At 41.3% G+C, this 26,050-nt stretch overlaps 1 protein-coding gene across 1 annotated transcript in view; it reads left to right on the top strand.

The window, feature by feature from the left end:
- The window catches only part of LDLRAD4 (low density lipoprotein receptor class A domain containing 4), a 436,148-nt gene that overhangs the window by 156,101 nt on the left and 253,997 nt on the right, over nucleotides 1–26,050 (top strand). Inside the window, exon 2 of the mRNA XM_038392209.2 lies at nucleotides 15,413–15,874. Within this exon, the coding sequence (XP_038248137.1) occupies nucleotides 15,835–15,874 (40 nt within the window). The 5' untranslated portion in view covers nucleotides 15,413–15,834. The remainder of the gene's footprint in view (nucleotides 1–15,412; nucleotides 15,875–26,050) is intronic.

A 26,050-nucleotide genomic window follows, 5' to 3' on the forward strand; every position in this document is an offset into this window, starting at 1 on the left:
AGGAAAGCAGACTTTGACTCCCTCAGGGAACAGATGGCCAGGATCCCCTGGGGGACTAACATGAAAGGGAAGGGAGTCCAGGAGAGCTGGCTGTATTTCAAGGAATCCCTGTTCAGGTTACAGGGACAAACCATCCCGATGAGTCGAAAGAATAGTAAATATGGCAGGCGACCAGCTTGGCTTAATGGTGAAATCCTAGCGGATCTTAAACATAAAAAAGAAGCTTACAAGAAGTGGAAGCTTGGACATATGACCAGGGAAGAGTATAAAAATATTGCTCGGGCATGTAGGAAAGATATCAGGAGGGCCAAATCGCACCTGGAGCTGCAGCTAGCAAGAGATGTCAAGAGTAACAAGAAGGGTTTCTTCAGGTATGTTGGCAACAAGAAGAAAGCCAAGGAAAGTGTGGGCCCCTTACTGAATGAGGGAGGCAAGCTAGTGACAGAGGATGTGGAAAAAGCTAATGTACTCAATGCTTTTTTTGCCTCTGTTTTCACTAACAAGGTCAGCTCCCAGACTGCTGTGCTGGGCAACACAAAATGGGGAAGAGATGGCCAGCCCTCTGTAGAGATAGAGGTGGTTAGGGACTATTTAGAAAAGCTGGACGTGCACAAGTCCATGGGGCCGGACGAATTGCATCCGAGAGTGCTGAAGGAATTGGCGGCTGTGATTGCAGAGCCCTTGGCCATTATCTTTGAAAACTCGTGGCGAACGGGGGAAGTCCCGGATGACTGGAAAAAGGCTAATGTAGTGCCCATCTTTAAAAAAGGGAAGAAGGAGGATCCTGGGAACTACAGGCCGGTCAGCCTCACCTCAGTCCCTGGAAAAATCATGGAGCAGGTCCTCAAAGAATCAATCCTGAAGCACTTAGAGGAGAGGAAAGTGATCAGGAACAGTCAGCATGGATTCACCAAGGGAAGGTCATGCCTGACTAATCTAATCGCCTTTTATGATGAGATTACTGGTTCTGTGGATGAAGGGAAAGCAGTGGATGTATTGTTTCTTGACTTTAGCAAAGCTTTTGACACGGTCTCCCACAGCATTCTTGTCAGCAAGTTAAGGAAGTATGGGCTGGATGAATGCACTATAAGGTGGGTAGAAAGCTGGCTAGATTGTCGGGCTCAACGGGTAGTGATCAATGGCTCCATGTCTAGTTGGCAGCCGGTGTCAAGTGGAGTGCCCCAGGGGTCGGTCCTGGGGCCCGTTTTGTTCAATATCTTCATAAATGATCTGGAGGATGGTGTGGATTGCACTCTCAGCAAATTTGCGGATGATACTAAACTGGGAGGAGTGGTAGATACGCTGGAGGGGAGGGATAGGATACAGAAGGACCTAGACAAATTGGAGGATTGGGCCAAAAGAAATCTAATGAGGTTCAATAAGGATAAATGCAGGGTCCTGCACTTAGGATGGAAGAATCCAATGCACCGCTACAGACTAGGGACCGAATGGCTCGGCAGCAGTTCTGCGGAAAAGGACCTAGGGGTGACAGTGGACGAGAAGCTGGATATGAGTCAGCAGTGTGCCCTTGTTGCCAAGAAGGCCAATGGCATTTTGGGTTGTATAAGTAGGGGCATAGCGAGCAGATCGAGGGACGTGATCGTTCCCCTCTATTCGACACTGGTGAGGCCTCATCTGGAGTACTGTGTCCAGTTTTGGGCCCCACACTACAGGAAGGATGTGGATAAATTGGAAAGAGTACAACGAAGGGCAACGAAAATGATTAGGGGTCTAGAGCACATGACTTATGAGGAGAGGCTGAGGGAGCTGGGATTGTTTAGTCTGCAGAAGAGAAGAATGAGGGGGGATTTGATAGCTGCTTTCAACTACCTGAAAGGGGGTTTCAAAGAGGATGGCTCTAGACTGTTCTCAATGGTAGCAGATGACAGAACGAGGAGTAATGGTCTCAAGTTGCAATGGGGGAGGTTTAGATTGGATATTAGGAAAAACTTTTTCACTAAGAGGGTGGTGAAACACTGGAATGCGTTACCTAGGGAGGTGGTAGAATCTCCTTCCTTAGAGGTTTTTAAGGTCAGGCTTGACAAAGCCCTGGCTGGGATGATTTAACTGGGACTTGGTCCTGCTTTGAGCAGGGGGTTGGACTAGATGACCTTCTGGGGTCCCTTCCAACCCTGATATTCTATGATTCTATGATTCTATGATTCTTTGTTGCAAGGATAGGTTCCTGGGTTAGTGGTTCTGTTGTGTGGTGTGTGGTTGCTGGTGAGTATTTGCTTCAGATTGTGGGGCTGTCTGTAAGCAAGGACTGGTCTGTCTCCCAAGATCTGTGAGAGTGATGGGTCGTCCTTCAGGATAGGTTGTAGATCCTTGATGATGCGTTGGAGAGGTTTTAGTTGGGGGCTGAAGGTGATGGCTAGTGGCGTTCTGTTGTTTTCTACTACAGGGCCTGTCCTGTAGTAGGTGACTTCTGGGTACTCTTCTGGCTCTGTCAATCTGTTTCTTCACTTCAGCAGGTGGGTATTGTAGTTGTAGGAATGCATGATAGAGATCTTGTAGGTGTTTGTCTCTGTCTGAGGGGTTGGAGCAAATGCGGTTATATCGTAGCGCTTGGCTGTAGACAATGGATCGAGTGGTATGATCTGGATGAAAGCTAGAGGCATGTAGGTAGGAATAGCGGTCAGTAGGTTTCCGATATAGGGTGGTGTTTATGTGACCATCGCTTATTAGCACCGTAGTGTCCAGGAAGTGGATCTCTTGTGTGGACTGGTCCAGGCTGAGGTTGATGGTGGGATGGAAATTGTTGAAATCATGGTGGAATTCCTCAAGAGCTTCTTTTCCATGGGTCCAGATGATGAAGATGTCATCAATGTAGCGCAAGTAGAGTAGGGGCATTAGGGGACGAGAGCTGAGGAAGCGTTGTTCTAAGTCAGCCATAAAAATGTTGGCATACTGTGGGGCCATGGGGGTACCCATCGCAGTGCCGCTGATTTGAAGGTATACATTGTCACCAAATGTGAAATAGTTATGGGTCAGGACAAAGTCACAAAGTTCAGCCACCAGGTTAGCCGTGACAGTATCGGGGATACTGTTCCTGACGGCTTGTAGTCCATCTTTGTGTGGAATGTTGGTGTAGAGGGCTTCTACATCCATAGTGGCTAGGATGGTGTTTTTAGGAAGATCACCAATGGACTGTAGTTTCCTCAGGAAGTCAGTGGTGTCTCGAAGATAGCTGGGAGTTGGCTTATCTTAAGTGATCACTCTCCTTACAGTGTGTATGATAAACCCATTGTTTCATGTTCTCTGTGTGTGTGTATATAAATCTCTCCTCTGTTTTTTCCACCAAATGCATCCGATGAAGTGAGCTGTAGCTCACGAAAGCTTATGCTCTAATAAATTTGTTAGTCTCTAAGGTGCCACAAGTACTCCTTTTCTTTTTTCTTAATTATTTGCTCCATTATCTTTCTGGGTACAAAAGTTAAGCTGACTGGTCTTTCTGATGATTTGCAGTTTTCTTCAGCATTCCCTCTATTTAATTTCTGTGGTAAATAGTGCCAATATGTAATTCTGTGTTATTAATGCTCTGTGTAGCAGAGGGAACTCTCCTACATCAGTCTCAGTGCACCTTGGGGGAATGGCTTGCATTGTCAGGGACTGCAGCTCTCTGATGCAGGTTAATGCAGCTGGGATGTTTCCTTGTTTCCTTTGTGTTTCCTGTAACTAGATTTATCTCTTGCAGTGAGAAATACTAAAATAGGGCTCAGTGACAGTCCCCTGCTGTCTGCACAGAAAAAGAACTCCATTTACTTGAAACATTTTCATATTGGAGGTTAGCAAAGGAGAAGATAGCTTTCCCTTTTCTCTCATGCATTTGTCCTTCCTTGTTTTATCTACAAGTCAAACTTCCTTCCACCCTCCCTAGCTGTGAGGTTAGTGACACAGAGGGCAGTGACTCTTTGTTAGAAAACATTCCACAACATCTGAAGATTATTTATTGAAGGCCACTAAGTAAAACTTCTGTTGAACTTGACACTTAAATTGGGTGAAAAAACTTATTCTGTCCACAGTAAATATTTCTGTGCATTATGATTGATGATAGGTAAATGGCCAGATACTCTATTGCTGAATGAAGGATTTAGTGCTTTTTGTGTGTGAATATCATCAGTTTCTTCTAACCATGGTTGCAGTGTTTCTGTTTGTAACTCTAACTCTTCAATTACATAGCTATCCATAAATTACGTTTGTGTGGGCCCATTCCTTTGCCAGAGAAAAAACAGCAGACTTTTTCCGTGTTACCAGTTAGGCTGGGCATGTGGGACCATGCATGCAACTTATGGACATATAAAAGTAAACATAGTGTTGTAATCCAGATGAGAACAGCAAGAAACACAAACCAGAGACAGGGTTGTCAGTCATCCATAAATTTATGGACAATTGTAGAAGAAAAGAGAGTAAAGAACTGCACATCTAAAAAAAAAAAACCAAAATAGTCTAATTCTTGACCATAAAAATAGTAATTTTAGACCCTTTTCTGCAAAGTGTATTTTCCCTCTTGTGACCTTTAATGAATTGATAAGAGAAAGTATTGTTAAAGTTGAACTGCTACTATACTTATTTTAAACAAAAGTGATATGCTATTTACAATGCTTTAATTTTAAAATAAGACACATGAGCGTGGAAACAAATATATCAAAATGGTTTTAGAGGATGACCTAGGGTATTATTTATTATTTATTAATTAAAAGTTATCAGTTAAAAATTGGGTGTCAATTTAAAAAATAAAAATATCCAGGTGGTTGGTGAATTGTTTGGCGTTGTAGCTGTCCAAAACCTCTGACTGAACTACATTTGAAAAGAAAGTATCAGCTTGCTATCTCCTGCTCACCTTCTTTACATTAGTAGTGCAGAAGAGCTGATTTTAATGGAGGTGTTTGGATGCAACTGAAAACAGTTTAGTCCCTTGTCTCTATACTATTGCTTTACAATTACATATATAAATACGTTACACACCAAATTGTCCTCTGAGACCAGAAAAAGCGCTAGTCTCTTTGTTTGTGGCATATTAAGTGACTCTGAATTAGGGCAGAACACTCTGTGCTGCTTGCACAGAGTAAAAAGGGTTTTACCTGATTATCTTTGGATATTGTTTCCACTGCCCCACTCACCTACTATATTTGTGTTTTGTGCACGTGGAATTGTTTTGTTGTCAGATACTGTTTCTGAGATGCCGAGAGGTAAAGGTGAGCATGTATGGTTGTTGGCAGCAGGAATGTCTCCATGTGGAAGAGCCTGCTGGACATGGGAGAACAATATGGTTGATCTATACTTAAATAAAAAAGAGTGGTATTGGGGTGATTTTTAAAACACAAGAAGAGAGAGTCACTTGGCATTTACAATAGGATTGGTTCATCTGAGAGCTAAATAAATGTCAGTGGAAAAGCCCTGATAAAAAGTTATACTTTTTTTATACTTTTTTATACTTTTTTTTTTATACTTAAAGTTATACTGGAGGTCTTCAGCAAAACAGGAAATTGAAGCCGAGTTTCCCAAGCACTAGGTGGTGGTGGGGGGGGGTGCTTAACCACTGGGGTATCCTTTTTCTTCGCCTTCCTTTTTAAAAGTTAAAATTTAAAGTAAATTTTAGTCAGTAGTACCCAGGATGGTAATTATTGATTGAGGACAGCATTTAAGCAAGTACTTAAGTCCCATTGATTTCAGTGCCTATAGTTAAGCACATCCTTAAGTGCTGTCCTGAAAAGGAATGCTTTCCTGAACGGGGGCCTAGATTAGCTAGGACTACAACAGTACTGACTCCAGCAGAATACCCATTGACTTGAGTGAAAGCTTTGCTGAATTACTTGTACTAGTTTGACCACTTTCTAGGTGTATAATGCATGAGATGGTGTTTATTCAAGTAGATGGTCTATCAAGAGCAGAAGGATGATCTTGTGGTTAAGACACTGAATTGGGACTCAGGAGGAATGCCAGTTTTGGGCATATCATTTAATCTCTCTGTTCCTTAGTTCCTGGTCTATAAAAATGGAGATGATAATACTTACTTTCTCCCACCATGTTTTTGTTTTTCCTATTTCGATTGCAGATTCTTTGGGATACTGACTTTATTTTATTATATATTGGTGCAGTACCTTGCAAAACAGGACTTTGATCTCAGTTGTGGCTTTTAAGTGCTACCTTAGTACAATTAATTAAGATAAACAAGGTTTATATTTTTATTATTCCATATAAAAACATTATTGTTTAAACCAAATGTCAAAACTGATGGAATATAGATCAGCAAACTTGTGGTTTTTTCAGATATAGAGAACCCAGGACAATCCTTTAATAGAGGTTTTTGTGATTTCTTGCAATAAATATTAGTTCAGGATAAAATGGGTATAATATAATTTATTTGTCTTTGTCAATTTGCTGAAGTGGATTTCTCCAGTAGATGATCAAACATAACCAAGGGTAAATAAATGCAAACCTTCTCTTATGTCACAAGAAGCTTACTCATATAACTCTTATTTTTGGAGGCTGCCACTACTGTATTGCAGGAAGATATAGTTTCCTATGTTACTAACAATGGTTCCAGGAATACCCTACAGCTGATATGCCCCATCAATGTCTGGTTTGCTTGTCTAGATAATGTTCTATTTGCACTTGTTTATCTAGCGCACAGACAGACGACTACTTGACTACTAAGACGCTGTAAATATATCAAATGAATTATTTCAGCATGGTTTGATTTGCAGGACAAACTAGAACTGGATTTACATAGTAATGCATATAAAATACTAGGTGGCCTTTCTCCTAAGTTCCTTGCACTCCTGAACAGCTGCTGCTCACAACAGATGAACTTTCACAGCACTAACTGATCCAGCCATCCAGGAAGATCTGAAACTCTATCAGTGTTTCCTCAAGATAGAAGGTGCTCATTAAACAATTTAATACATGGTTAAGTCTTTTACATATGAACTTTTTTCTTTACTAAGGGCCCAGTTATGTAAAATGCTAAGTGCCTCTTGAGAGTTGCTGAGCACCCTCAGTTCCCATCAAAAAGTGAATAGCACAATTGGTTGCTCCTTGTATTTAACTACAGCAAAGACAGTACTTCATTTCCCTTATGTCTTTGACTTCATCATTGCCTGACCTATTAAACATCAAAGTATTTTGTATTACAGCTGACTTAAATATAGTGTTCTCATCTGCATCCTGAAAGCATTTGCTACCGTGTGCATCTTGTTGTGCCTTTGCAATCAAATTAAATAATTCCACAGAAGTTAAATGACTTCCCTGGCTGACTCTTCAAGCTAACCTCTTTATCTGCAGAATCCCATGGGGAGTTAGTCACACAATTCCCATTAAAGTTCTTGGTAGTGTTGAGTGAGAGTGGCTGTGTAGCTCTCAAGATTTTGGTTTGAGTTGAGGACACAATCTATGTCTTTAGGTCCCCATGGTTCCCAGAAAAGCTATTGAGCTCAAATATGTTGCTTTTTAAAAAGAACTTAAATAAAACTTTACTTAGGTTCAGAGACAGACTCATCTCTGTGAGCAGGGTGTGTGTGTGTGTGTGTGTGTGTGTGTGTGTGAGAGAGAGAAACTCTATCAATGTGTGTATTGTGTGGGCACGTATGTATGGAAATATTGGCTGTTGTAACCAGTTCTGTGGGAGGGGTTCCTTCCAGCTGTGGACTCTCTCCCCTGTGCACCCAAAAGGCGTTGTCTCATGTTTTGATTATCTGGCAGATGACCATCCCAGGGTCTCCCAGGACGTTTATGGTTGACATAACTACCATCTGCTGCAAGAAGGAAGCACTGCCAACTTGCCTCTCCTATAAAAGGTTTGTCAGTGGAGAGAGAACAAATGGCTTACAAACTTGTTTTATAGCAAAGGGCTAGGATGTAATGGAGAAACCAGGAAGGTAATTTGGAGCCAGGAGGGTAGAAATTGGGAAGTCTATGAGGTAAAGTATTTGGAAAGGCCATTCATTTTGTAATTTTCTTGGGTCAGTGAGTACACTTTTTTGTGTGGATATTGGAATTAGTGATGAACTAAGTGGCTGAAATATTTAGCTGCTGAGATAGCCCCGGCTAAAGTTACACTTTGCAGGTTATTTTTGTGCTGCTGCTTTTGTTGAGATGAAGGGAGGCAGGGAAGGTATTTTCTGTAGGAGCAGCACAGATGTAAGGTGGAGAGGAGAGAAATATAAATTTCTTCTTCTACTTTGCTTCTTTGGGAGCATTCCTGACAACAGCAAAATTTATCACTTGTGCTGTTCCTCCACTGTGTCCCACCCAAGAGGCACAGCAGAGTGAAACAAATAGGAATCATGTCAGCTTCGCTTTGATTCGCCTGCTGATGTAGGTAACCAAGTGCTGTGAGCAGGCGCCACACTCCTGATTCTCCTGTGGAGACAAGGGGGCAGGAGAAACTAAATTGGAGGTGTAACAGGATGCAGGATACTGTAATCTTATGCTATACGTGAACCCCTTTGTCTCTAGCAGGTACTGTATTTATAATGTAAAACATCTAACAGAAGTCAAAACTTGTGGCACCTACATCACAATCTGTTTTTTCTTGCATACAGGTACTCAGCTATTTGCTGGTAACAGAGGACTATGATTTTACTTTGACCATTAAATAAGAATTTGGAAAGGCTTTCAGATACTGTTCCTCAATGTTAAAATAACAAATTAGATATTGGTAGATTCATTGCTAAAATATCACTTTCTTCCATCCACTCTAATGTATGTGCCTACCAGTCTTCTGCAAATTCAGAAACTGGCCAGACCAAGAGAGTTTTGGAAGGGGTTGCTTTTGCCAAAGGTAAATCGAAATTGAATTATGTTGCTATCATGTTTAGTGTTAATTTTTTTGGAAAATAAAACAGTTATCTCTGTGATCTCTCTGGGTTCATAGCCTAATGTGATTGAGGACTTTTTCTCTTGTTGGCTCTAAGCAATTCACAGATTAAGGCCAGAATGTGACGCTTGTGATCATCTCTACAACACAGGCCATAGAATTTCTTCCAGTAGTTACTGCATTAAGCCCAATAATTTGTGGTTCAGATTACATTGATATTTTATTTTCAGTGGTTCACCTCAAATCCAATTGGTTACATTTTTCTTTAGAACGCTGAAAATTTCACAGAAATGAAAATACTGGATTCCAAAGCTTGATTCCCAGTCCTCAGCATTCTTTGAGAGTACTGTAGAGACATGCTTGAGAGTACTGCAGAGACATCGGCCTCTCCTACAAATTGAGGAATGTTGTTGAGGAGCTCCAGAGGATGATGATGATGATTGCACACATTTCTAAAGCTTCCATCATTGGTATTACGTCTATAATACCCTCAGCCAAAAAGTGGTGGCCTCCCAGGTTGTATGGAAATGTGAGGCTCTTTAGGATGAAGGCCCTGTCACGGGGTCCATGTGACAGGTGGTGCCTCCTTCTGGCCCCTCTGGGAATTAGCTCCTCACAGGTCTGAGGCCCTCTTCTGCTGTTTGCTGCACGCCCTGCTGCTGCTCTCTCTGTGGCCCCTTGCTCGCTCTGGGCGCTGTAGCTGCCTCTTTGTGACTTGGCCCTCTGGCCAGGTCACTGTTTGTGTTTCCCCCTTCAGGAGGTATCAAAGTTTTTCCTGACAAATGAGCTCGGGCAGTCTTCCCATATACTGCCCAGCAAGTGCCATTTCCTCAGTGGCTGGTTGGGGAACCCAGGCCCATCCTCTACTCTGGGTGCCAGCTCAGGGGCCCTTTCTTCAGCAGCAAAGATCCATTCCCTTCTGGTCCTTACTGTCCTTCCCTGAGCCCCTTCTGTATCCAGTCCAGCTTTTGTCAACCTTACAACTCCCTTCTCCCAGTGAGTGACTGCAACCTATTCCCTGCAGCCCCTACCTGCTTTCAGCTTCTGGGCTTTATACAGACCCTGTCTTTGTCTCCACAGGTAAACTTTCCCTAATTAGGGCATCTCAGCCTTAATTCTCCCAACCTGCAGCCTAATAAGTTAATTGGCCAATCTGGCCTCTATTAAGCCCTTCAGGATGAGTGTGGGGTGAGCAACCCATCACAGGCCCCAAACCACAATTATTTTGCTTACAAAATGAATGAGAGGAATACGATGTGCAGTGCTGGCCTTATGGGTGGGCGACGTGGACAACTGCCCAGGGTACTATTGTCAGGGGGGCACTGTGGTCAAGGGGCAAGCATCGGGGTAGGCCTGGCGTGCAAGGCTGCGGAACGGAGCTTAGGGCAATGGGTGGGGAGAGGCAGCAGTGATGGGGGGTGGTGCGGAGTGAGGAGCCTGGGGAGTCAGCTGGGGCCGGGGGAATGGGTGGGGACCCTGGGGAGGCAGCAGGGGTCGGGGTGCCAAAATACAAGTTTGCCCATTTTCCCTTAGGCAGCCCTGATTAGGTGTGCTCGCTGGTGTTAGGAGTTGCATAGAATATTGATTGATTCTGTAATATCCGTGAATAAATCATTGAAAGGACTACTATAATTGAAATATTCTAAGCTACATGATTTACCAGCAACTGCTTAATTTGGTGTGGGGTGACGTTCAAAGGATTTGTTTTACAGCATTGCTTATTTCCCAGATAGCTTCTTGGACTCAGCTTCACCCCAAAGAAAATAACTGTGACATAAATGACTTTCACCCAAGCAATTTTTTAAAAAAGAAAAGCAACTTGGCCCTGTGAAGAGCTCCACTGGCAGCACATGGTTGGAATTTGGGGTGAATCTTGGTCCCTTATTTTCCAAACTTGAAGTGGCTTGGAATGCCACAGATCATTTTCTTGAAAGGGCAGGAAAAAGGACACTTCATACGTTACTCTGGGAACTTCTCCTCTTCCTTGCCTAGACCCATCTTCTCACCCCAGCCAACCCAAAAAGAGCATGACTGGATCTGGAGGGAGCTGGATTTCTTGTCTAGAAGGGACAGGTCACCTCAGTGCAGGGCTTTTTGTAATAAAGGGGGGAAATTGGCGATTTCAGAGAACTCTGCTTCCTGAACAAGCTAATGATATCCCAAAGGATCTCAAACTGTGTGGCTCCACATACACCCAATCCATACATTAGGAATCATGTCACCCATCATTGATGTTATGCAGTAGGGTGGAATGCAGCAGCTATTTAATAGTGCACAGCAGTGCTACATAACAATTTAGGACATGTAGTGAAGAGCACCAGAAGCATTTGAAACTGTGTGTGTGTTGGGTGTGGTGGTGGTGGTGAAATGAGATAGGCATAATGTAACCACCTGACTATAAATTTGGCTTGCATACCTTCTCGTGTGAAAAATGTCATGAGATCTTTAATGCCCATAAGTGGTCTGATCTGAAAGGTGGCATGTTGTGAGGCCTGGTACTCCATTAACAGCCATGCTCAGGCACTGACACAACACTAGCTCACAAAGAAGAGAAATTTTACATAAGAACCAGAGAAATAACAAAAGATCACACAGAAAAATACATACCTTACTATCTAACAACGGAGACTGTGTAACTGGTAAATATTTCTGTCAGACTGAGAAATCCCAAGGGAGAAACAAAAGCAGAGCTTAAAATATTAAAGACTGCTTTCAGAGACAGCAAAATGTAACCTACAAAACTCGGTGTGATTGCTCAGGAGAATGAAGAAGTAAGCAGGACTACTGAAGACATATATGTATAAATTGTAGGCAGTTTATATATGTTTACATTCTGATAGTTTATTTAGTCGCTTCAGCACATCTTTAAAATCCTTTGTGGTATTTTATAAAATGTATACCAATCCTTCCAACCAAATCACTACTATAATATAAATATAAGGATATTAAGATATAATGGATATAGGCCTTGATTCAGCAAAGTATTTAAGCATGTGCCTATCCACTTGAGTAGTGTCACTGGCTTCAGTAGGGTTATTCACATACTTGAATTTAGGCAAGTGTTTAAATACCTTGCTGGATCAGGGCCATAGTGCTCTTGAAAGCTGCCAGATTGACAGTCATAGCTTTGTCATCTCTTTATCCACAGAACCCATAAGGCAACTAATGGACAAGCTTTCCTACACTACTCTGTCAATATGCCACAAAGAGTGGGTATTAGGATAGTTCAGTCCCTCTGTCCTTAAACTCTCCTTGCCCGTTGGTGAAACTACCAACAAGAGAACTGATCCTTGCCCAAGGTTAAATTAAACCACAACCATGCAATTAATTTCTTACATTTTCCAAAAGTATAAACATATGGGCTTTCATTGTAGCTGTTCCTGTTATAGATTTAAAAACATCTTAGCTAAGTATTTACTCTTTTTTTGGACATCACGTGCAAATGACTATCACAGGAGATACTGCCCACAACTCTGATCTTTCTGAGTACAATCAATTGGCTCTCACTGCATATCTATCACCAAGGGAACAGCACACAGCCAAAGAAACAGACAATACTCAGTGGAAGGAAATGGGGGGGGGGGAGAACCCTGCAATATTTACTTTTTTAATATATTTTGAATTAAGACGTTACAAAGGTATCAGATTTGGAAAAATATGGTTGCACTTCTTGTTTGAGTATGACCCACTGAGGATTGGCTTTAACAATTGTACAGTGTATAAATATTATTACAGGATTTAAATCCACTCACTATTTAACCTAATGCTGCCACTTTTCTCTCTCATTTCCATTTTTGTTAAACTGGTCTGCTGGTGGTGTTTGCCAAACACTGGCAGAAGAGAAGAAGATAGCAAGGGATAAAGAAGGAGGAGTAGATAAATCTACCATGAGACTTACTTTAGTAGCATGAAATACCATATTATAAAAATCATAGGAAATTTGCCATTTTGATGGTTGATTGCTGTATAGGACAGAATGAATTACATTCAGCATTTGAAAGCATTGGAAATCTGAGCGATCAAAAGAATTTATATCAACTCTAAAACAGAGTTTTAAAATGCTGAAGTTGATTTCTAGCACTGGTTTTGGCCCTGCAGACTGCCAGAACGATGCATGCTTCCCCAAATTGTTTTCCAGAGCACTGTGATCCTCTCCTACAGTACCCCTGCTAGTTTAATACCGAGTCTCTTGTGGGAAGCTTATTGTGTACCAAGTGAGATTATGGTTTTGTGATATCAGGATATGTCCCTGAGATATCAGAAGTTTTCTTTACTTGTTACCTAAGTTAAGACTTAAAACCAGAAATCCAATGGTGAAAGTCTAATACACTAGCTATGCTGCATACAAATTTTATTATGCTATGTCATACAATTCCATAAACACTCCAGCTGAAGAAGTAAGGGATGCTGAACAAGCCTATCTGAAACAATTACTAAACAGCTTTGGTGTCTTAACTGATTGCATTGATAATGTTGCCCCTTGCCCCTCTAGTTTGAATATGAATACTTAGCCAGCCAACCTGCCATCTCTCTTTACCCCTAGGCTGTGTCTTGATGGACAGAAAGGATATGTTTTTCAAATGTGTTGTTTTAACATGATGAAAAAGTCCATTAAGACTCAGGCTATTCCATTTGCTGGCTATGGTGTCGCATGGGTGAGGTAGATGGTCAACTGAGCATTAAGCTAACTCCACGGAGCTAACAGAATAAACAGACCCTTTTTGCCTATCAAGATAGGGCCTTAATGATGAACCTGAGGACCAGCTGCCCATGCATTGGTGCCCTTTGCAGCATAGGTGCTCCAAAAGGCACAACTACTCAGGAAAGATAAAGTGAATCAACTAAAGGTGTGAAGTCAGTACCCATAAATTAAAGTGCTTGAAACTCCTGTGTGTATGCCTCCTTGGAAGAGGATTAAGTTAAAGTGATCTAAAGCCATTTGACTCCTGAATGTGAACCTGGCAGATCCGGGCAGGGGATTAGCACACTTTAATTTATGCTCATTGACATCACACCTTTAGTTGTGTCAGTATAACTCTCCTGAGTATCCTTGTGCAGGTAAGTCCAAAGAGAGTGTCAGAATCTCCTGTATAGTTCAGGACCATCCAGGATATGAAACCTTATGCTACAAGCTTTAAGCAGATCTCCGAAGTACTTGGTGGTGGCCACTGACAGAGACAATATATTGGACTAGCGGGACCTGGGGTCTGATCCAGTATGACCATTCCTATGTTCTTGTGGAGGCTCTTATCGGATCAGACAGCTCAGCACTGAGCATGTCCTTCAAGTAGGAAATGGTGCACCAGAGGTTGCTGCATGGAAGGAAGGAAGCTAAACTGTCAATGGGTGGATTGAGGGAGAGATGATCATAGTGGATCCCACTTCTAAGCCTCCTTCAGCAGTCAACTTTCCTGTAGCCCACAGCAATAAGTGCCTGAACCAGAGAATGTCTCAGATGCTGAAACATTACTTCATCCCTCTGGACTAATCTTGTTCCCAAAATGCACAAAATACTTCCCTGGCTGCCAAAACCATCCCAAATGCACCCTACTGGTGTCCCCATAATGAGACTAAATGTATGTCCTAGTTGAAATAGTCTGGTCACCCTCCTACTTAACATGTATAGTCATTCACAGATGCCTGTTCCTTAATTCTCCTAGAGAGAATAACAAGTACTGTGTAGAAGTTCAGCCCCCTTTGTCCTCAGGGATTCTCAACCTTTTTCTTTCTGAGGATCCCCCAACATGCTATAAAAACTCCACCAGCCACCAGTGTCACAATAACTGGTTTTCTGCATATAAAAACCAGGGCCAGTGTTAGGGAGTAGCAAGCAGGGCAGTTGCCTGGGGTCTGATGTAATGGGGGCCCCTTCAAAGCTACATTGTTCAGACTTCAGCTGCAGCCCTGGGTGGCGGGGCACAGGGCCCTAGGCTTCAAATATGGTGGGGCTTCGGCTTTCTGCCCTGGGCCCCAGCAAATCTAACGCTGTCCCTCTTGGCAAACCCCTTAAAACCTGATCACAGCCCCCCAGGGGGCCCTGGTTGAGAATCACTGCTCTGTAACCAGTTTTTTAACCTTGCTAAGCATCTAGGTAGCATCTGTGCTTCAACTAAGATTTTGAACAAGTAATTAACAGCACCTGTAGCAAAGAGGTTTTAACCATGGAAGACGGTTGTTAGATGCACACATGCAAGTTCACAGTTTGCTAAAATGCTGCTAACCTCACTATGGTTGTAAATAGGCTACACTTGAGATCCTTAACTGTTTTTCCTTTTCCCTTTTAACTGCAATTTTGTTATTGTACTGCTGCCCCCATCTCTACTAAATATGGCTTTTGAAATGTAAATCATATGTTCTCAGCGATGCATCTGACACCCTCAGCACTGTTTCTCTTTGCACTTCAAAGCACTGTGCGGTCACACTTTGCATTTCAGCAAAATCACAATATTTGCCTTTTGAAGATCTCCTTTAATGTGTACAATCAATCTCTGATCATGTGTTTTGGGGTTTTTATGTTCCCCGGAGTCTGTTAATATTAATGTTGCTAGAGGTCATCAGGAAACATAATCTCTTCTTTTTTTAATTTCTCAGTGAATGCGCCTGAAGTGGGAGAGAAGCACAAGAGTGACAAGACAATTGAACATCACAAGTGGCTCAGTCCCAAAAAAATGATGCTGGATGAACAGTGGATTAGAACTAAATTTTAAAAAGGAAATACAATCTCAGTGTGACAATTGTCTTCACTTTCAAATTCATGATGGCCAAAATCCACTGGCTGGACGGCTGAGGTGATCGTTGTACGTTTGTTGTTTGGGCTCAGTGCATATCCCTTGTATCTACGGCTCTAAGGACCTGGGAGCAGGTAGGAATTGGATGATGCCAAATGCTGGAATGGGGAGAGAAATGGACTGTGACAAGCTAAGATGGAAGTGACTTGACAGCTTCAAGCCTCACAGTTGCCTCTAGTAAGGACAGGTTAAGATTGGAATCACAAGCTTCGCTGGGAGAGCAGTATGCAGGAAGCTGGTTTTCAGGCCACAAATGCTTTCACAGGTAAGGACCTTTGAGGCTATCATTAAACTAATAATTTCTGGACTGATTACTGTTGTTTGGGAAAATAAGTGGCATAAATATGTGGCCGTAGACAGCACTTGTGGTGAGCATTACATTCATTGAAATAAATAATTCAACTTCTATAAAATAACAGAGACTAACGCAGCTTTTGGTTCAGTTATTTTAAGTTCTTTGAAACTGATGGCTGTGTGCCTTCGGAAGGGGGCCCCCAAACTTCGCTGATCCAAGTGTTTCACTGACAACTTGCCAGGGACAGGAGAGGCCACCTAAATTGCATAAAATGGAACAGATTACAGTTGCTATTATTTTTAATATGGAAGTGAGTCCTGGAGAGATTACAGGTCACAACAGGAAAAGTGCCCTGTCTTGTCTCAAACAGAGCTATGCATATTGGATTTTGTAGTCTCCATGGGCTGTATCTCCATACGCAAGTGATGTCCATGGGCTGAATTTGCCACATGATTGTCATTTGGGCCACTCTTGCTTTAGTTACCAGGGTATTTAGCTTTTAGTTCAAATTTATTTTCCTGTAGGTGTGTTGGAAACAAAATAAAAAAGCAAATAAGGCTGTACTTTCTTCTCAAGAAATCTTCTAGTGAAAAGTCCATTAGAAATTCCATTACAATCTTTCTACATATGTCTCTTGATTCTAAGGTGGGATGGGGTGGGCAATAGACCCTGTTGCTTTGTTCCGAGCCTACTGGCCAGCTGAGAACCAGCAGGAACTGGCTGAAAATTCTACTGGAATTTCTGTGTCTTTAGAAGAATTTAGATAATGGTCTAGTACCACAGCACAAATTAAGTATAGGATGTGTAACGTGCATTTTTCCCATTTTTAAATCAGGTGACGAATTACTGGATTTTCATTATTATTATTATTGGTTATTATTATTTTTTGGATACATATACCCAAGAAAGAATAATGTCCTGTTTCAGAGCTACTTTCATCAATGTTCCTGGCTGGACTGGTAGCTTTCCCTAGGATGGAAAAATAAATGTTTTTCCAAGGGCAGAATCCCAATTGTCCTTTCTGGTGGCAGCTTCCTCAGCACAGACATACTTCCCACTCTTTCTTTCCTGAATTTGAAAGTAACCCTAAATCCAGTTATTTTTATATTGAAGAAACATGATAGTGAACTAGGGTTTAAAGCTTTCTCTAAATGAGGTTATGTTGTATTGTAGTGTGGTATGCAATGTTCACTCTGTCTCATAAGGGATTACCCTTTCTTCCTCAAAACAAAAAACTATACTCTTAGGGAACTGCCCTTGCATAAAGGCATTAGGGGATTCTTCCAAAGTGAAGAGTTACTAAAGTGTTTAAATACGTTTATAGGTATATATGCACACACCATAGATTCAGGTGACTTGTAAAGGAACCAAGCTGAAAATTCATCCCTTTATGTTATGACAAGGAGAAAAACATATTTTCTTCAAACTTGTTTCAAACTACTTTCTGCATTTGCTTCCTTGTTGTTATTTCAGTACAATATCTAGAGATAAACAATGACATTCAGTGGACAGCTTGTGAGTTAATGGCATGGTAGGTGAGCGTTCCTTAGAGAAATGCCCAGGAATGCATTTAAAGACATTTTTATTTTAATTTAACAGTTGCAATCAAAATATAATGTTAGCAGTGTACTATTGCTCCCGCAACCCACACTTACTTCAATGATGGGAGTGGTGTTTTAGCCTCACAACAAAGTAATACAATGATATTCTGCAGTTAATGTAGTCTGTAGTGAGGGGGAGGGTGTGAGCATATGAAAAAGGCAGTTATTTGCCTCATTAGCATTTATATGTACAATAAAGAAGCTTTGAAATATGTGTCAGTGTTGAGCCTAGCAGTACTAAGGAGAGCAACTATAGCTACAATGAGACTAATAATTGCTTTCACTTTACAGTTGAATTAAGTGTTGGTGAAAGGAACCTTGGAAGACATTATGCTTCTGTTTATCCATTATGGTACATAAAGGCTCACCAGCTCACCAACAGGTTTTAACCCTGAGCCTGGAAGGCCTACTGTTAAGACTAAGAGGATAGTTGAGTCCAGTCTCCATGCTCATTTTGTTGGGACAGCTATCAAGGCTGCCAAACTATAATTTATGTATTTGTTTGGTGGTGTGATCACTTGTCCCTAAAAAATGCCAGAAGTCATTAAATCATTTCATATAGATTACCCAATAGCATCTGACAGTAACAGCTTTTTGTCTGTACTTACTATGTACTGATCTGAATGGCTGACTTACAGATGAAAAGCTCAGTATCCCATTACCAGTTCCCTGAATTATCTAGTCCCTCAACAGAGAGTAGTCTTTGTATAAATTTGCAACCCACTGTCCATTACCATTTCTTCTACTCAATAAGAATAATTGATAAGAAACAGATTCAGTTTATTATATGTTCACAGTATTAATACCATTTTTACTGGAGCAGCATTTAGTTGTACCCTTCCCCCCCACCCATCCTCCATGATTTTGTTGAATGCACAGCTTTCATTGTAACTTTCCTCTTGTGTGATATTCTCTGTGTTTTTTTTCCACCAAATGCATCCGATGAAGTGAGCTGTAGCTCACGAAAACTTATGCTCTAATAAATTTGTTAGTCTCTAAGGTGCCACAAGTACTGCTTTTCTTTTTGCGAATACAGACTAACACGGCTGCTACTCTAAAACCATTCTCTGTGTGGATAGAGATATAATAGATAGAAATCTGTAAATAGTATAGAAATGCTTGAGTGTTAAAGGAATATATTACCCATTCTGCTCTGTCCAACTATCTCAGCGTTCTCAGAGTACTGTAATGTGCACAATACTACATACATTTGTAATGACAGCTTTTAATGGCAATTAAAGTTCGGTCAAAGTGAGAACCATTTATCCAATTACCTCTTGAAATTTGGGAATCTGGATAAACACGACCCAGAGCCAAACCACTCCTGATATTGTCTTTACAAAACTTGACAAAGCTTTTGCAAAGACAAAGCCAGACTTTTCCTCATCTCTAAATATGTAGTTAACCTTTTTGAGGTAAATGCTGGAGGTAGCCATCTTTCTCAAAAGTCAAGTCATTGGCAGCTCAGTGTAAAACAATATAAGCATTTTTCAAATCTGTTCTAGTAAATAAAATATAATAGCACTAAAGATAATATTAAAGGGAGTTGGAAATTCATTTATAGATTGACATTGGGCTACTACTCTGCCATTGTCACAAATTTACATGACTTTCTAGCAAGATGGCCACCACTGGCAGTAGGCTCAGATATCCAACTATAATGAAAAAACTACTATTGAAAAACACTACTTGAATGTACAGTAGAACATTCACTCTCCTCTCTGTGGCAGGCTTGTTTGCACCTGCCTCGTTAGGTCAGTCTGACTTTCCTGGATACTCAGGAATTGCTTGTACAATCACAATTCTGTAGCCTTTATTTTAATTTTGAATTGATTAATAATTCTGTGGTAAAGCACAGTGAGTCTGGCTCCTGTGCAGCCACAGTTTTAAGATTAATAGCGTAGAAATCACCCTTAGATTTGGTGGCTCTAGGAACACATGAAGAACGAAGACAGTGACCACACGCACAATCATAAGTAAGAAGTTTTGTCTGTATGATAAGTTTTACTAAGCAGATAATTAGGGTTACAATCTCATATTTGTGTATAAAACCCGAGAGGCCATTACACATATCCAAAGATGCTATATAGAGTCTAGTGGATCTCTCACCAGGTAGTTGTCGTAGAAGGATGGTTCTGGCTTGGGTTGTCCCAATGAGGTCTTCCCTCCAGGTCTTCCCACTTTATCCCAGCCAGAGCACCTCTTTTATCTTGTTGTTCTGACCATACCTAACACCTTATGCACATGCATGAGGGTTCCAACCCTCCTTTTTCTTATCTGTACTTACACAACCCAGGAATTTTGGGGAATTTCCACTTTCTATAGGCCATTCTCTTAGTTCACCTTTTTCTTATTAGCATTTAAGTCAACCTGTTTCCAGGGCAACCTGTGCTCAGAACAGAACTTTTCATGATGTTACAATCAGGTGACTTGTGGTCTATTTTTCCATAACATCACCTATTGGCACATTCTTTGTAGTAATCTTGTGGCTTTCATGGCATAGGGTCAGTCTTATTTCACTCACTCATATCAAGTCTCCTTAAACCTGAGTCCTAGTGTGGCTAAGCTGAAATCTTACAGACCTTAGCCTGTAGGCCTTACATTACTGCCTTGTTTTACTTATATACCTAATACACACTCCTCACTCCTATATACTTGTCAACCTTATATCCTATAGTCCTATCCTACTTATATCTATTCATTTCACATTGATTATATGTGACATAACATATGAGTTTACCATGACAATAACATACTTCAGTGATAAAATGAACTAACTGGATACAATCCCCCGTTTGTGAATTTTCAAGATTAGTGCGTCACAGACAAATCTCTCACTGCCTCTTAATTCTTGGGAGATACTGATTGTGTTTTGTTAATGCCCCTTAGCACGCAGATAATAGTAGATTGCATTCTTCTATAGTTATTAAATATTTGATTTGCAGATGTGTTATATGTTGAGCTCTGATAGTATTCTCTGCACTTCAGTATGCAGAAGAATACATGATCTCTGCCCGAAGAGCTTACAATCTAAGTATATTGCACTCAGTTAGATTGAGAAAAACATAGTGAAATGAAACTAGTTTAAATATGGTAACGTATACTCCACTGGTCTATTTCTCAGGCTTAAATACTTTAAAATAATTGCTGTCATTACAGATAAGAAAGCTACTCATAAAGCTATTCAGCAATGACAGTGCCATATGATAGTGATAATTGTCAATTACAGCATTGTTAGATTTAAATCAATCTACCCTGGAATCTTCTAATCAATTACTGAACAAATATTGACTTTGGTAAGCTGTATTTTCCATATACAAATAGCCGTTCATTTCATACAGATGGAGAATTTTATATTTTCAGTGGACCTCTTTATAGATTTTGATTCAGACAGCAGAATGTGTACAGAATACTTATTGCCAGAAGGGACCATTCTGATCATCTATTTTGACCTCCTGTATAATACAGGCCATAGAACTTCCCCAAAATAATTCCTAGGGCATATCTTTTAGAAGAACATCCAATCATGACTTCAGAATTGTCAGTAATGGAGAGAGCCCACCATGACCCTTGGTAAATTATTCCAATGGTTAATTACGTTCAATATTCACGCTTTATTTCCATTTTGAATTTGTCTAGCTTCAACTTTCAGCCATTGGATCATATTATACCTTTCTATGCTCCATTGAAGAGCACATTAGATATATTTCAATTTTTTTATCACAGTAAAAAGGGTGGATTTTCTTGACTGAGCAAAATGAATGCAGTGTTCTTCAAGTAAAACTCAGAAAATTAAAAGGGATACTTTAAAATGAAAATTGACTGTAAAAGTGTTGTTGTATTTGTAGTTTCTCCCTAATTAAACATGATGATTCATTTTATAAGGAAAAAAAGATGGGATATGGAAGTCCAGCTGTGTTCTTGCTGGTTCATGCATCATTACTAATGATGAAGATTTTGCATTTTGAATGTAGCAATTCATTTGATAATGCATGACCCAGAAAAGAAGCCATTGCACATTGGCTCTGAGTGGCTGACAGGAGTAACAAGCAGTTACACTTACTTTTGTCAGTAAAGTAAGCAGATAATACACAAGAAACAGATGTGTTGTGCAAGAAGATGCTATTTGAACGTATCAGTGCTCTTACCCTACCTGCACTGTAGTTAGTTCATCCTCAAATTTTGGGGCAGAACTATAATCAAGATCCACTGGGTATGTAATGTTCTCTGGCTTCTAAATACCTGCTTTTTAAAATGAATCAATCTTCCCCAAAAAATTTCAGAGTAGCAGCCGTGTTAGTCTGTATTCGCAAAAAAGAAAAGGAGTACTTGTGGCACCTTAGAGACTAACACATTTATTTGAGCATATAAAAGCTCACGAAAGCTTATGCTCAAATAAATTTGTTAGTCTCTAAGGTGCCACAAGTACTCCTTTTCTTTTTTCCCCCCAAATTGATAAAACCCATGCTGGAGAGTTAAGAGTGCAGGAACAAATCTGGGCCCAAGAAACCCTGCCTGGACTGGCTTACTGGGCATGCTCCAATTGGAGAGACTTAAAAGAGGGTGATATCAGCACAGAAGGGGGGTAGATGGAGAGGAGCAGACATGCACTTGTTGGTGAAGAGGGATTATGCCAGGAAGGCATTGCCGGGGAGGTCTGCAGCACAGAGCCGAGACTCCTTACCCTGCTGCGACCCGTGGACCAGGTCGCCAGGGACAACCATCAGCCACTATGCGCCACAAGAGAAGGGGCACAGCAGTAGGAAGAGGCCCAGGGCAAAGTAGAGTTGCCAACTTTCTAACTGCACAGAACTGAACACTCTTGCTCTGCCCCCTGCCCCAAGGCTGCGCCCCTGCCCCCACCCCTTCTCTGAGGCTCCATCCTCTCTCACTCCATTCCCCCTCCTTCCGTTGCTCACTCTCACCCACCCTCACTCACTTTCACTGGGCTGGGGCAAGTGGTTGTGGTATGGGAGGGGGTGAGGGCTCCGGCTGGGGCTGCGGGCTCTGGTGTGGGGCCAGAAATGAGGTGTTCAGGGTGTGAGAGAGGGGGTGAGGTAGGGAGTTAGGGTGCAGGAGGGGGTGAGGGCTCTGGGATGGGGCCAGAAATGAGGGCTTTAAGATGTGGGGGGGGGGCTCCAGGCTGGGGCGGGGTTGTGGGCTCTGGGGTGGAGTACCTGGCCATTAGGAACTGTGGAGATGACGCTGGGGCGGGGTCAGTACATGGAGCCCCCATGGCTGCCCCGTGCCGAGGAGCCGGACATGCTGGCTGCTTCTGGGAGCCGCGTGGAGCCAGGACAGGCAGGACAGGATATTGCTGACCGTATGGATGATGACAGTGACCATGCTGATTCAGAAACATGGAGGTAACCAAAACAAAGACAATGTTAATATAGAACAGTAAAGTAAGCACAGCCAGAAACTGTTGGTGGCTGCCAAAGGGGAATTGGCTGGAAAACCCATTTAATTTTCAAGCTTCTAAGAGAATTAAAAAGTGAAGCATAAAACCAAAAGCAAAAATAAGATAAAACTGTTAAAGTACTTTCCTGTGTCCTTTTTAAAGCTGAAGCTGATACATCATGTTTATTACGTCTTTGGTTAATTGGGTGGAGGCAAGAACAATATGGGAAAGCAGATCCCTACTCTTAGTGCAGTGATGCAAGAGAAGAATGCTAGGCCAAATTCTGCTTTCACAAATGCAACTCCTATTAAATTGGAAGGATTTGGTCAAAAGTCTAATATTTTGCTGTTTGGTTTCAGTCAGACCATTTGACGTAATACAGTTTTTTTTCCTTAATTTCCATTAAATAAAGAAAAAGAAACTTTCAATGGAAACATACACAACTATGTTATTATGCTATTTTATGTATTCATAAGCTGTAGAAATGCCTATAATCATATAAGATAATTATTTACATTTTCTGAGATCTTGTGGGGTCTGTGGAGATATCAATATATTACCCCATTATTTTTCAGTGAGCACTAGAATAGCTCAAATCACACATTGATTAATTGCTTGCCAGTTATAATTGTTATTAAACCAAAGCTTTCTTGTGGGTAGGCACACAAAAAATCCTTCTGTTAGCTGGTGGTTCCCCTGAGCCTTCTTCTATTGTATTCCACACAAGTTCCAGTGGGCTAAAATTTGCCCCATTCCTGGGGTTTGGCTGTATTTATAAAAGGCACTCATAGTGAAACAATATAAAATCCAGCCCAAGTCTTCTCCCCAGGCTTGGCTTACTCCTGGGTTTCCTCCCCAGTGACTTCACAGCTCAGGGTTGAGGTTTTCCCTCGAAGGATACTCCAGCTTCCCTTTTCGCAGTGGACTATTGAAGAATCAGCAGCAATGAGTAAGCAAAATTTACTCAAGTTTCTAATATCACTTGGGTAGTTTACAAACACTGCCAGCTTGTTACCTGCACTCAGAACGATTCCATTTTATTAGGGAAAGAAAGAAAGAAAAGGTACACATATATATTTACAAACCTTCATTCTTTTAAATATTGGTCCTTTTCAAGACAGATTTGTATCCAGTGGAAACTGCTGAGTTTTAAAATGGGGGGGGGCAGGTTGGCCAGGAGGAATTGGCTGTCTCTGAAGCATAGCCCACAAACAGGCTCTACCTAGTTAACAACAAAACAAGATTCCACCCATAATATGATCACTCCTCTTCTTTCCTGATATTTAAGTTGTCATAATTAGACTTTAGAGCTTACCCAACCCCAGATGCTCTGATACTCTGGTAATGAGTGCAGTATAAAAACCTAATAGAACAGATGTGAGTAAATGAGACGATGTATACTTCTTAGCTGTTATTTCAAGCTGTCTGTAGACTCAGACAGTCGTAACTACCCTCAGTTCACATTGCTAAAGTTATGTTCACAGCCACAAGGGCTAGAGACTTACTTTTTAAATGAGAATTTTGGGCTGGATTCTCCAGTTTGCTGAGCCTACTTTGTATAAACAAAATGGCCTGGAAACAGCATTGGGGAGAAACCCTTGTGTAGGGAAACTGACTACTGGCATAAAGTTGGCAAAAGTTGGAAAGTTGGCTGCCTCTTGTACCTGCTGCCTCATATCCCTAATGGGAGGGGGGCACGTTAAAGGTGTTAACAGGAAGGAGTGTGGTCCAGTGGAACTCCACTACACCTGACCTCCCTGCACCCCATCTCCATAAGGTATATGGTGGAAGTTACAGTAGTTTCCTTGCTTCTCCAGCTTCTGACTGGGCCAAGCGGTTGAAGATCAGGAAGTTTCAATGAGCTCCTTGCAGCTGTTCTAAGTACCTAAAAATGTAAGTTTGTCATGTGACTCATTCAGTACAACACTGCCATGGTAACAGGTAACAATTGTCTAAATAAAACCAGAGCAAAAATAAATCAAGGAGGTAGTAAATCTTAGAGAGCAGATGCTGTATAAGAAAGAACAGAGAAACATAAGGGATGTGAGAACTGGCCATGGACTCTTTGATTCTGAACTTGTCCTCATTTTGTCCTAATGTTTTCTGTCCAGTTTTGAATCCTCTTTGGAGGAAGCTAAACCATTCTTTGTGTCTGTGATGTTCCCGTTTTCTACACTACAAAGTCACTCCATTTTGATTTAAGGGTGGGAATAGAGGGAGCTTTGTTAAGTAAAGAGGAATTCCACATTTTAAAGATGAACCCAGCCAAGAATGGTACACAGCGGATCTTCAATGAGAGCTTCTGAGAGTGAGATTGTACCTGTTGACAACTGGTGAAACAGCTTAGTTGCTTATGACTCTGTGTGTGTGTGTGTGTGTGTGTGCGCGCGCACGCGCGTGCGCATACTGTGGTAGTGGGAGAGAGAGCAATACAAATAGGACAAGGTGGTAGCTTCAGAAAAGCATGGAAGACTTGTTTGAGATATGACCGGTTAAGAAATTGTCTGTTTATCCTGGAGGCTTAGATTATATAAACCTGTAATTTATACTGGCTGAAGATGAATTTACAGACTGGCTGTGTATTCAGTCAGCCCTTGATTTAAATGGAAAAATTGGAGATTGTGGATGACTCACTATATTTTTCTCCCTTCTGAGACTTCTTATACTTGATTTGTTTATTTCAAAAGAAATGCTCCATATGCTCAGTTACAAATATCCACTCCCAATTGCTCAGAGCAAGAATTTTGAGAGGCATGTGATCTGCCAAGATAGTGGCAGAATAATAGTAAAAACTTCTCTGTGGTTAATTCAAGAGATTGGTAGTACCTATAAAGAAATAGGTTTCTTTTGTGGAGGAATGTAACGTTCTTGCCAAACATAATATTGTTTTTAGAAGCTATTATACACTTGTCTGTGTGGTGCAGAAAGCAGGGTATACTGTACCATTAAAAGCAGGAAATGTGACTCCAGAAGATGCATCTTTCAGAGTATTTCTATAGTCTGGGAGTGGAAAAAGTCATTCAGCATGAATTCTCAGTCGGTTTTGCACAATCTCTCAAGTGTGCTGCATTTGTAAAACCATACTATGCAATCTAATGATATAAATCGGAAGGGTTAGTACCATCTCCTGAGTACCATTGTTGT

Source organism: Dermochelys coriacea, chromosome 2 (genome assembly GCF_009764565.3).
Source record: "Dermochelys coriacea isolate rDerCor1 chromosome 2, rDerCor1.pri.v4, whole genome shotgun sequence".
NCBI lineage: Eukaryota > Metazoa > Chordata > Testudines > Dermochelyidae > Dermochelys > Dermochelys coriacea.